General features: G+C 40.7%; 1 protein-coding gene across 1 annotated transcript in view; it reads right to left on the bottom strand.

Moving 5' to 3' along the window:
- dnajc17 (DnaJ (Hsp40) homolog, subfamily C, member 17) overlaps window positions 1-14,580 on the bottom strand; it is a 53,010-nt gene that overhangs the window by 36,602 nt on the left and 1,828 nt on the right. The window contains exon 2 of the mRNA XM_027173644.2: window positions 6,718-6,787. Within this exon, the coding sequence (XP_027029445.1) occupies window positions 6,718-6,787 (70 nt within the window). The remainder of the gene's footprint in view (window positions 1-6,717; window positions 6,788-14,580) is intronic.

Raw genomic sequence — 14,580 nt, 5'->3', positions numbered from 1 at the left:
AAATAGATGTTAGATAGATGTTTATTTTATTACTGCATTCCTCAGTCAGTACAAAAACATTGTAGGGATCCAACACAACTTTTCAAACAAAAATGAAAGGTTACTGGGAAAAAATGTTTTATGTCAGTTAAGAAAACAATATATTACATAACAGACCACTCAAGAAAAAAGAAAGGGAAAAAAACACATTGAGATCCCTGAAGATCCAGAAGAACTGAAGCAGATTTTTCAAGCTGTTCAGTAAAACTAATTTCCTTACACAACTGCACAAATTACACCTGAGTCTACTAATGTTGACTTTATTAAGTTTATTACTGTTTACTGCTCTTTAATCAAGTCAAGAAGCTTTTTATTGTCATTTTGACCATATATGTATATGCTGATGTAGTATTTGGAGAAATGAAAAAATAGAGACTGATATCTCTAAATTGTGTGTGTGTGTGTGTGTGTGTGTGTGTGTGGGTAGGTTTGGGGTCGAGAGGGTTGGGATCTGGGTTTCCAGAGTCTATTGGGATAACCTCAAGGCTCTCTGCTTAGGACCTTCTGAAGTATAAGCAGTACAGAAAATGGATGGATGAATGAATGGATGCATGGATAGATGATTGGATGGATGGATGGATGGATGGATGGATGGATGGATGGATGGATGGATGGATGGATGGATGGATGGATGGATGGAAAGTTTTTTTTGAAGGTATCTTTCCTTTCAATGACCAAATACTTCTGCCAAATTGCCAGTTATATGCTTTATTTTAATATTTTACAATGTGCCCTTTTAAAATCATTAGTCATCAACAACCCGTCTCTTATTTTAATCATGTCCGAGTTCAGACAGTTCAGACTGTGACATCTTCATGAACTGGAAGCAAGGCTTATCTACTTTATAAATTATTAATTATTATTATATTTCAGCATTTATAATTTAATATCATGCTTAATGACATTGTAATGTGAATGAATTGTATGTGAGTGATTTGCTTGCAACATCAAAAATGCATACAGAAATATTACTCTTTTATATACTTCAATGTTCAATTTATTTCACTGTTTCAAAATTTATACTGAATTCCCAAAAGCTGTAGCCAGTGTATTAGATACAATTCGACCACACAGTTCATCGTGTGTATGTTATAACTGACTGAACCTGGTCTGTAAGTAGGAATGAATACAAAGGGACCGACATGGATAATCCTGGTTATTTATAATCCAACATTTCACACTGTACATTCTAAACATTTTTATTTACATAATTATGCCATCAACAACCATGACTGTATAAATACAGAGCATCACCACTGTAAATAAGAGCTTATCAGGTGCTTTTATATTAGTGACAATTTATGTTGCCACATAAAGACACAGTTTTAAGACTCCTGAGACACTCCTGAGAGTTTCTCCTGGAGATACTTTTCTGAGCATCACTGTAAAAAAAAGAAAGAATTACACTCCAATTGACAGTATTTCCATCGCCGTTTGACACTATGGTGTGACTACTGTTTATTCAACACACAGCTGTTTGAGTTATGATGAGATCTGTTACTAAGCATCTAGCTTTTACACCACATCATTTCACAATGTACACATAAGACAATGAAATGTGAGGTTAACGTCTTAAAATCACTCCAACCCGATGTGCCTGAACGACTACCGCCCAGTAGCACTCACACCCATTACCATGAAGTGCTTTGAGCAACTGATCCTGGCACACTCCCATCCACGTTCGACCCACATCGGTTTGCTTACCTGAGCAATAGAAGCACATACTACGGACAATAATAATACATCTGGACATTAATAATACATATGCACAAATGCTCTTTGTGGACGTTAGCTCAGCGTTTATACCATCATCCCTTCCGAGCTAAGCACCAAACTTGGGGATCTAGGCATCAACACCTCTCTCTGTCACTGGATTATTGACTTTCTGATCAACAGACCCCAGCATGTCAGGTCAGGCCACATCCGCTCTGCCACCATGACCCTTAGCACAGGTGTTCCACAGGGATGTGTGCTGAGCCTATTCCTCTATTCCCTCTTCACTCATGACAGCAGGCCTGTGCATGGATCTAATTCCATAATCAAGTTGCTGACGACACCATAGTGATTGGCCTCATCACCAACAACCATGAGACAGCTTACAGGGAAGAGGTACAGCATCTGGCTGTGTGGTGTGCCGAAAACAACCTGCTCCATAACACCGGCAAAGCAAAGGAGCTCATCATGGACTTCAGGAAGGAGGGAGCAGGCATGCACACCCCCCATCCACATCAATGAGTTGCCGGTTGAACGTGTCTCCAGCTTCAAGTTCCTGTGGACCCACATCTCAGAGGACCTGCCCTGGAACTCTAACACCTCCAGATTGGTCAAGAAAGCATACCAGTGCCTGTTCTTCTTGAGGACACTGAAGAGACATCACCTGTCTTCAGCCATCCTAGTGAACTAATGAACAGCGTCAGAGGTTTACACCCATAAACCAGTGGCTGAACATCTGATGCATACAACATGCAAAATTGGAAGCAACTCAGGAGTATCAAAGTCATCATCTGATTGTTTAGCTTTAACACAATGGGATGTTGTAACTCAGTGGTTAAAGTGTTCGACTACTGATCAGTTCGAATCCCAGGTCCACCGAGCTGCCAATGCTGGGCCCTTGAGCAAGGCCCTTAACCCTCAGTTGCTTGAAATAAAAATGTAAGTCACTCTGGATAAGGATGTCTGCTAAATGTCAGAAATTTAATGAAATGTGTGTGTTGCGTTTTTTTAACTGTACTCCTGAAGACAAAGGCATTGTTACACCGTGTTAGAAGAAGGAAATATTTACATACGAGATCAATGAGAGCATATGAGGATCAGCCAAATGCTGGATTTTAAAAACTGTATGAAGTTTGTGGTACAGACTCATTAATTTGTACAAAAATTATGTTGCACACTGGTCTGTTGGGACTTTACAATGTCATGCCCTAAACATAATGCTGAGCAAAACAAACTGTGATTGGTTTATTTAGATGTCAGCCAGACAACTGTTGGGCGGTTCTTGGCCAATAAAAGCTACTACGTAATCCAGACCTTCTAGCATCAACCTAACTTTACCACACACCTACATTATGAGTACATAGTTAGATACTACGCTTGGATGAGTTACCCACTCCACTAAAATGTCAGTGTCAATATTTTGTTATGAATAATCCATCACCCTCAGCAGCATCAGTGGTCCTGTGGTGATTTTACCCCCATTAATGGATGAGGAAAATGCAGTTGACAAATTGTGCCAAACAATGTGTGAGGTGCTATATTTCACACCAACATGGCCTTCAAGCTACACCCAAGAGACTGGCAGGATTCTATTAGAATAGTACAATATAATCTAACAAAAATTATTAAAATCATTTCATAAATATTACTCTCAACCATCCCTGTCATATTGCATAGGTGAATTTTGACAGTCAGTTCATGGAGTGTCCAGAAGAGAACCTTGCCTCCCCCCCTTTTTCTGCCCCTTTCATGGCTTCCTCTTGTTGTGTGAGAGCGTAAATGACATGCATCTGAGGCCGCATTCTCTGCAGACTTCTCGGTTTTCGTTTCTGGGAAAGCCAGCCCCAACTCTTTGGGCTCTGAACCCCCATTACCCCCTCGTTTGCTGACTTAATCAGGATTCAGCCGAGGCGTCCAGAGACCGCACGAGCCTCAATCGAAACCATGCCGCACAGCTTCCTTGTCCAAGGTGCAGATTCACGTTTTCGAACACTGAATTACAATTCCAGGCCTGTTGAGTTTTGTTCTCGGGACTGTCCCTAGAGACCCGTGGTGCAGGAATATAAGGGGAACTGCCTGGATTTGTCTGAACCACTAACCGCATTAGCCACTGGGCTTTGTGAGTATGATGCCTGGGTTAAAGACAGGATTAACTCAAACTAAACATGATGGAATGGCTCCATATGCTTTACAATAGCACAATGCAGAAAACCCAAGGCTTTTGAAAGAGCCACACGTCCTCTGTTGTAATTGATTAAACGTAGATTCGCATTTTGGGTTGCTTAACCGTTTTCTAGCTCGTAGTGTACTGTAATAGTTAAGAGTTTCAATACCGGTACTGCCAAGCTTTCAGCGTTACTCGGTTCCCAACACTCATCAGTTCAGGTCACCTTTAGATTAAAACATTTCCCAAGTTAACAAATGTAAAAGAAGAAGCGCAGAATTACAGTACAGTGAAATTATTTTCTTCACACATATCAGATTGTTAGGAAGTGCAGGTCAGAGTGCAGGGTCAACAGTGGCAGCTTGCCGGTGGGGGGGGCTGGGGCTTGAACCTGTGACCCCGTGATCAGTAACCTAGAGCTTGAACGATCCAAAGCCCCTATGGATTGTTCACTCAGCTTCTTTCAGGATCACAGCACCACACGGACTGTTTACCAGATGCATCAGCTAATATCAACTCTTCATTATTCTTCCATTTATCAGGTTATCATCCGACCAATATATATAAATCCAGTAGTGATTGTGTTGATAACACAGTAAACAATCAGTAAAAGGAGCAGCATCGGAACAATTAAAGATGGTCCCGAACAAATCCTTACTTTCCATTTCTCACTTTGTCTTCACATTTAAAGACTGGATATTTCTGCTCTCAGTGACCTATAGACATCTTATGGAAATTCCTAGACTATAGAAATATTGAGCTAGTAATTCTTATTATAAGGAGCCCGGCTTGTTTTCAACCTGCCAAAGTTCTCGCATACCACCCCGCTGCTGCGATCCCTCCACTGGCTTCCGGTAGCTGCACGCATCCGATTCAAAACACTGATGCTGGCCTACAAAGCCAAAAATGGACCAGCTCCCTCTTACCTCAAAGCCCTCATCATTCCTCGCACTGTACCCCGTAACCTCCGATCTACCAGCACTGCACGACTGGTTCCACCATCTCTCAGGGTAAGAGGCAAGTATACTACAAGACTCTTCTCTGTTCTGGCACCAAGGTGGTGGAATGAACTTCCCCTAGAGGTCCGGACAGCTGAGTCACTGGCTATTTTCAAGCGGCGGTTGAAGACCTACTTATTCAGGAAACATTTCAACTAGCACTTCTTTCCTTATCTTTTGCATTTAAAAGAAAAAAAAAACCTTTGACACTTTTTCATTGTAACTTTGAACAAATGTTTTAAACTCACGGTATCTTAAGTATGTAACCTAGTGAACCAGCATTAATGTATTCAATGTTAGAGATTTAAGCACTTATGTACGTCGCTCTGGATAAGGGCGTCTGCCAAATGCTGTAAATGTAAATGTATGTAAATGTAAAACAAAATAACGTTTATTTCACCAAGTTTTCCTAGCCATTTTTCATACTCTTTTTTTATTGGCAAATTATTTTGCTCCTTAGAAATTGGATTAATAATCTTATTATATTACAATATTTGCACTTATTACAATATTTGGTTTAGCGTAATCTAATAATCTATTTACAACAGTGAAAAGCACATCAGAAAAAGTACACCACACTCACATTGAAGCATGGTGATGGCAGCATCATGCTTTAGAGCTGCTTTTCCTCAGCCAGAATTGAGGCTTTATTCAAGGTACTGAGATTAAAGTACAGCTAAAAATAACAGTTGATTTTAGAGCAAAAATTTCAGGGCCCGCATAAATGACAATTCTTAGTGCAAAGAGTTGCTCCTAATTCCAAAATTCTAAGAAACTTAATGAAATGTGGGCATTTCCCCTTGAGATTAAAAAGAAGATCCTAATAAAGACAAAAGTTATTCATAAAGCATCTTAACCCTGAAAAGAGCTCTTAAGGTCAAAAAGTCTTAGAAGTAGTGAGAAAGACGTTTAAGAGGCTTTAAAGTTTCTTTACTGCTCCGTGTGTGTGTGTGTGTGTGTGTGTGTGTGTGTGTGTGTGTGTGTGTGTGTGTGTGTGTGTGTGTGTGTGTGTGTGTGTGTGTGTGTTTGTTCACTGCTGTGTGTGTGCACTTTGGATGGGTTAAACGCAGAGAACCATATTAGAGGTAACATCTCTGACACAGCACAGAAATGCCATAGTGGCAGAAATAAGATAATTTGGCGCTATGACATTTCTTCACTGTGTCGGAGATGTTTACATTACATTTATTACATTAGTAACATACAGATTTTAGCACATTTCTAATATCATCGTCAAAGACGTAATCTCTACACAATATAGCCTCAAAGCACGATATAGCCTGCTGCCATGTGTCTGTAGAATGTATCCAAACCTTTTCTCCCATGAACATGACACTCCATCATGGGAAATGAGATCATGCTAAGATTTTAAGTCCTTCCTAGTCATGCTGTTACCGGCAAGAAAAGCACATCGCTAAAATGGTACGGCTGAATGTTCCAATAAACAGTACGATACTACAGAAACATAAACTTCCTGTTAAATCTAAACTTCCTGCTACAAAGGCATTTCTGTTTAAAATGTACATAAACTAAGTAGTGGTTCTGATCCCACGAGAACCAGACAGCCACTGTTGGGCCAGAGAGCAAACACATTAACGCTTAAAGTGCAGGTTTGTGCAACAAAAGAAAAGAGACGCTATAAGTCACCAGCGAGCTCTGAAGGTTGATGTGAAGATCTTGGCTTGTTGCACTACTACCACATGATGTACTGGGAACTGATGAATAATTGGATGAATAAGCAGGTGTATAGCTGTTCCTATTAAATAGCCACTGAACATATGTATAGATGTGAAACCAACTCACCAGCCTTGGGATTATCTGGGTTCTTGTCTGGATGGCAGGATAAAGCTTTCTGTCTGTATGCTTTCTTGATCTAAAAAAAAAAAGATAATTCAATTTAAAAAAAATCATTTTGCAGGCCACCGCTGCGGTTAGCAAAGTATGCTGTAGTATTCGTGATTCAGACATAACACCACCAATTATTCTCCTGCAAGAAACCCAACTTTCACTCCACATCCTCTGAATCCGAATAGTATGTTCATGTCTTACTAGGTTTCAGAAAACTAAGAGACTGCTTTTCTTGAGATCTGTCCAAGCCACTGTATGCTTCTTGGCAAAGGAGTTCATGATAAAATTTCAGACTCTATTGTTATTCATGCCGTTACTGGCAAAGAACAGTGCAGAACTAAAACGTATAAGGGGGAGGAATCACGGAAAGGGGTGACAGTCCCAAGAAAACACAATATGAAATATTCTGGAAATTTAAAAAAAAAAAGGTGGTGATAACGGTTCACCAAAAGTTTAGAATGGCACGAGCCAACTGAATGTTACTACAGAGTGTTTTATACACTTCATATTTAACATCAAAGGATGCAAACTAAAGGGGGTTTGACCAGAAAACCACATTATTACACTCACACACGCATGTTGGTCCTACTGCACTTGGGAAAACCTTGCATTGTTGTAATTATTAATGCAGCTAATTAATGTTATTTTTATCTACATCATATTTTACCAGAAAGTCAATAAGCTTAACTCCAGTAGCCCAAAGGAAAGCTTTTTGAATAAAAGCTGCAGATTTTCAAAGTAAACATTATTTCTTCATGTGACACCAGCCAAATGTCCCCGCAAGGCTAAAATTCATATTTCTATATTTTACTTCTATGATAACACACACACACACACACACACACACACACACACACGCACACACACACGCACATATACATATGTACACACACACACACACACACACACACACACACACACACATGCACATATACATATGTACACACACACACACACACATATACATATGTACACACACACAAACTCTCACACATGCACATATACATATGTACACACACACACACACTCTCACACATGCGTACACATGCACATATACATATGTGCACACACACTCACACATGCGTACACATGCACATATACATATGTACACACACACACTCTCACACATGCGTACACATGCACATATACATATGTACACACACACACATGTACACACACACACACACACACACACATGCACTCTCACACATGCATACACATGCACATATACATATGTACACACACACAAACACATATGCACACACATGCACATATACATATGTACACACACACACACACATGTATGCACTCTCACACATGCATACACATGCACATACACATATGTACACTACACATGCACTCTCACACATGCATACACATGCACTTATACATATGTACACACACATACATATGCACTCTCACACATGCATATATACATATGTACACACGCACACACACACACATACATATGCACTCTCACACATGCATATATACATATGTACACACACACACACATACATATGCACTCTCACACATGCATACACATGCACATATACATATGTAAACACACACACACATATGCACACACATGCACATATACATACAGTATGTAAACACACACACACACACACACACATATGCACACACATGCACACATATGTACTCACACACACTCTCACACATGCATATATACATAAGTACACACACACGCACACTCTCACACATGCATACACATGCACATATACATATGTACACACACACACATGTACACACACACACATATGCATATGTACACACACACACATATGCATATGTACACACACACACATATGCACATACATGCACATATACATATGTACACACACACACACACACGCACTCACACATGCATACACATGCACATATACATATGTACACACACACAAACACACATATGCACACACATGCACATATACATATGTACACACACACACACACGTATGCACTCTCACATGCATACACATGCACATACACATATGTACACTACACATGCACTCTCACACATGCATACACATGCACATATACATATGTACACGCACATACATATGCACTCTCACACATGCATATATACATATGTACACACGCACACACACATATACATATGCACTCTGACACATGCATACACATGCACATATACATATGTAAACACACACACACACATATGCACACACATGCACATATACATACAGTATGTAAACACACACACACACATATGCACACACATGCACATATACATACAGTATGTAAACACACACACACACACATATGCACACACATGCACACATATGTACACACACACGCACTCTCACACATGCATATATACATAAGTACACACACACGCACATATACATATGTACACACACACACACACACACACACACGCACACGCACACTCTCACACATGCATACACATGCATACACATGCACATGTACATGTGTACACACACACGGACTCTCACATATGCATACACATGCACATGTACATGTGTATACACACACACACACGCACTCTCACACATGCATACACATGCACATATACATAAGTACACACACACACACACACGCACACGCACACGCACACTCTCACACATGCATACACATGCATACACATGTACATGTGTACACACACACGCACTCTCACATATGCATACACATGCACATGTACATGTGTACACACACACACACGCACTCTCACACATGCATACACATGCACATATACATATGTACACACACACACATATGCACACACATGCACATATACATATGTACACACACACATATGCATATGTACACACACACACACATATGCACACACATGCACATATACATATGTACACACACACATATGCACACACATGCACATATACACATGTACACACACACAGATATGCACACACATGCACATATACATATGTACACACACATATGCACACACATGCACATATAGATATGTACACACACACATATGCACACACATGCACATATACATATGTACACACACATACACACACACCCTCACACATGCATACACATGCACATACACATATGTACACACACACATACATATGCACTCTCACACATGCATACACATGCACATACACATATGTACACACACACACACACACACACACACACACACACACACACATATGCACTCTCACACATGCATACACATGCACATATACATATGTACACACACACACACATATGCACTCTCACACATGCATACACATGCACATATACATATGTACACACACACACACATATGCACTCTCACACATGCATACACATGCACATATACATACACACACACACACACACACACACACACACACACACACACATACATATGCACTCTCACACATGTATACACATGCACATATACATATGTACACTCAAAAACAGCGACTAAAACCTCCAATAGTTTTAAACCATTTAGACTGCACATATTATCCAATCGTTTGTGACATTAATGTTAATGATGATATGCTTTTAATTAAACCGATTTAACTGCTAGGGACAAGGAGGGCAAAGTTAACTAAAAAGAACAAAATCAGTAAAGGAAAGTGGGTCTCAGAGAAACACTAAGGTTCAGATAGGTTCGTCAATTAAGCACGATGGACAAATGATGCACAGCTCTACAAATCAAACAAAAACACGACAAGATTATCCTAAGACAAAACAATCCAATCTGACCACAAAGCAAAAAAGAAAGAAACATTTTCTCTTGTTTAGATTGAGACAAATGGAGCTTTGGCACAGCTATATGAAGAGTTTTGAAAAAGAGAATTGTGTTTAAAAAAACTTTATGATAATAGAGATGCACATATCGGATTTGCCATCAGTTAGTATCCTACTGAACAAATTTTCGTCCACTGACAGGACGTGTGAACATCTCTGTGACCATCACTCTAATCTAAAAACAAACAATGATCAGAAGTGAGCATGCGTGCTTATTACTGTACATCATGATAGTCCTTTTTTTTATAATTTGTAGCAGTGCAACTTTCTGTAAGGAAAAAAAGCCATGTTGGAGAGCTAAGACCACCACACAGCAAATCTGGCAACAACATACCTACATGTGTCTTTATCCTAATAATCCAACAACTCATGGTTCAGTTGGTTGGCTTTCCAAAACTAAACATCATTATCTAACCGAACATTTTATGCTTGCAATCTTCACCGTGCCTCTAATCCACCAAATTAGCTGCGGGAAAATACAGCTTTTCCCATGAGGTATGATCCATATCTGAGTTTGCGTTCTCTGGCTTTTTAGATAGGGTTCAAAAAGAGTGCAGCTGATAGGTTTTACCCTGGGTGCAAATTAAAACCTGTAAGACAGGAGGGCTAATTTCATTTTCTGTCTGCTTCTGAGCGCTTTGAAGGATTGACATGCTGCTCGAATGAAAAGAAGATGGAATAAACGTAAATGTATTCGACTTGGACCAAATGCACTGATTCTTCATGTAGTTCATTCATTCATTCATTTTCTACTGCTTATCCGAACTTCTCGGGTCAGGTGTCATCGGGCATCTAGGCAGGATACACCCTGGACGGAGTGCCAACCCATCGCAGGGCACACACACACTCTCATTCACTCACACACTACGGACAATTATCCAGAGATGCCAATCAACCTACCATGCATGTCTTTGGACCGGGGGAGGAAACCCGAGTACCCGGAGGAAACCCCGAGGCATGGGGAGAACATGCAAACTCCACACACACAAGGCGGAGGCAGGAATCGAACCCCCAACCCTGGAGGTGTGAGGCGAACATGCTAACCACTAAGCCACCGTGCCCCCTCTTCATATAGTTATAGACAAGAATTTGGAATTTGGTTACTTCAGTATGAGTCCAGGTTAGCTCTTGTACTGATAAACAAGCTTACATTACCAGTGGATGATCTCTAATAACGTCAGCCGAGAGGCACGGTCATCTTGCACCATATTCCTCGTCACTATTGAAATAAAAATATATCGTAATAGTATTTTGAAATAACCATAAAAAGGTACTGGTCCATACTGAATATAAAAAAATGGTGCAATTCAGGCTAAGAGCACTTATAGCACAGTCAAATGGTTTTGATGAATCTTTTAGAACAGCACAGCTCTGAAAAGTGCTGGTTGCAATATACATGTTGTCATACATTAGTCATACAGAACATCTAATTCACACCGACTTGTTTGCCAAATACTCTTGTACATCTGGCATCAGCACAATGCCTAATATGCAGATACATTTATTGTTCACATCAAACATCAGAATGGTTGTAGGTACCAGATGGGCTGGCTTGAGTATGTCAGAAACTGCTGATATTCTAGGATTTTCTACACACACAACAGTCTCTGGAGTTTATACAGAATGGTGAATTTACAGAAAGCAGAACGTATCCTGTGTTTCGAGGGTCGGCAGACTGAAACACCTTGATGATGAGAGAGATCGGAGGAGAAAGATTAGACTGTTCTGAGCTAACAGGAAATCTATAGTATCTCAAATATCTCTGTTTACATCTGTGGTGAGCAGAAAAGCATCTCTACAAACTAGAAAAAGAGTGCATGGTCTGTCTGTCCAGTTTGGGTGAGTTTGTGCTCATGATAAACTCAGATTCTTGTTATAGGGAACTCGAGGTCATCTTCTGCTGTTTCAGCTCATCCACCTGAAAGGTTGGAGGTTTTGTGCATGGTGAGAAACTATTCTGCTCCCCACAGATGTAAAGACATTGTACGTGTTACTGTAACCTGGCAGCTCAAAACAATCTGAACTCTCTTCCCTTTACCTGAAGCTCTTGACCTGCATGGTTTTATGCATTGTGCTGCTGCCACATGGTTAGCAATCTCCTTTCCATTGTACAGACCATTGCATAACAAACAGAGTCAGTGTTCTGAAAGTACATTCTATTCATTCAGCCATAACATTAATTCCAACTGCCTAATATTGTGTAGGTCCCCCAATATGCCACAAAAAAGCTCTGACCCATCAAGGCCTGGACTCCATGAACCCTCTGAGGGTGTGCTGTGTCCAGCACCAAGGTATTAGCGACAGATCCTTTAAGTCCTATAAGATGCAATGTGGGGACTCCATGGATCTGACTTGTTTGTCCAGAACATCCCACACACCCGTTATCAAACTGAGATCAGGGGAATCTGGAGGCCAAGTCTTTCAGCCAATGTTCCTTAAACCATTCATTCATTCACGTTCTACTGCTTATCTGAACTTCTCGGGTCACGGGGAGCCTGTGCCTATCTCAGGCGTCATCGGGCATTGAGGCAGGATACACCCTGGACGGAGTGCCAACCCATCGCAGGGCACACACACACTCTCATTCACTCACACACTACGGACAATTTTCCAGAGATGCCAATCAAACTACCATGCTTGTCTTTGGACCGGGGGAGGAAACCGGAGTACCCAGAGGAAACCCCCGAGGCACAGGGAGAACATGCAAACTCCACACACACAAGGCGGAGGTGGGAATCGAACCCCGACCCTGGAGGTGTAAGGCGAACGTGCTAACCACTAAGCCACCATGCCTCCCTAAACCATTCCTGAACAAGATTTTCAGTGTGGCATAAAGAGATGTAGTTTGTCTACTAGGTAAATGTTATGTAAAGTATCATCTCAAAGTAATAATGTAGAGCATTCTGGTGATTTCACATGCACAAACATCTGGCTGGTCACATTGTGTAAAAGAAAACGTGATTCATCGGACCAAGCCACCTTCTTCCACTGCCTCATGGTTCAAGTGTCCTCTATCCAGCCTTCTGCTCTTCTGTGAGATTGAACCAGACGGGCTTGCCTTCGCTTCCCATGCACATCAGTGAGAATTGGACTCACATGCAGAGTCACCATGTAATTCACTGGTTATCCGTTGTTTAACAACTTTTGCTAGGTACTAACCGCTACATACCAGGAACACCTCACATGACATGGATATGTTCTGGAGATGCTCTGATCAGGTCATTCAACATCACAATCTGGCCTTTGTCAAAGTCACTAGCTCTTTACCTTTCCCCATTTTCCTTCCTCATCGACTCCTAATCTATCCCACCACATGACAGGTGCCACGGTAACGAGCAAATCCCTGTTATTCACTTCACCTGTCAGTGGTTTTAATGTTATGTCTGATTGGTGTATATGAAGATATTGCACAAGTTATAAGGACAATGGATTCTTTAAACCAGAGGACTTTGTAGTATCCAGAAAACTGGCACTTTATAACTATATAAATGCATATAACAAGTAATTAAGAAAGTATTTCCGAGCACCAGAAGAGTCCGCTGCAGAGGGTTGAACTTAATCATCCTATGACAAAGAAAAATGGAGATCAAGCACAGACTACTAAACCCAATACATTACACATTTAAATTTAAAAGATATACGCATTTGACTCTCTTACTGGTAGCACAAGTGGTTAAGGCTCTGGGTTGTTGATTAGCGGATCAGGGTTCAATCCCACCATTGTCAAGCTGTCCCTGTTGTGCAGTTGAGCAACACCCTTAACTCACTGCTCCCCAACTTCCAAGGCTGGGATATGTGAAGAAAAGAATTTCAATGTGTTCTTTATCTATTATTAAATAATCTCTTTTCTTTATGATGACGTGATCTTCAAAAAGTGAATGCTCTTTTTAGCTTAAAAGGTCATTGAATGGGTTTACTGCAGCCAGAAGTGTGTTTTAGAGCCCCTGCTTTGCATCATTCTCATCACGAGCCAGGCACGCAAGCACTTGGTCGGAGTTATACTAGTACAAGGGTGCCATCTGTGGACGTAGCATTAAA

This window comes from Tachysurus fulvidraco, chromosome 12 (genome assembly GCF_022655615.1).
Source record: "Tachysurus fulvidraco isolate hzauxx_2018 chromosome 12, HZAU_PFXX_2.0, whole genome shotgun sequence".
Taxonomy (NCBI): domain Eukaryota; kingdom Metazoa; phylum Chordata; class Actinopteri; order Siluriformes; family Bagridae; genus Tachysurus; species Tachysurus fulvidraco.
Note: the sequence above shows the minus strand (reverse complement) of the source record. Positions and strands in the feature narration are given on the sequence as shown.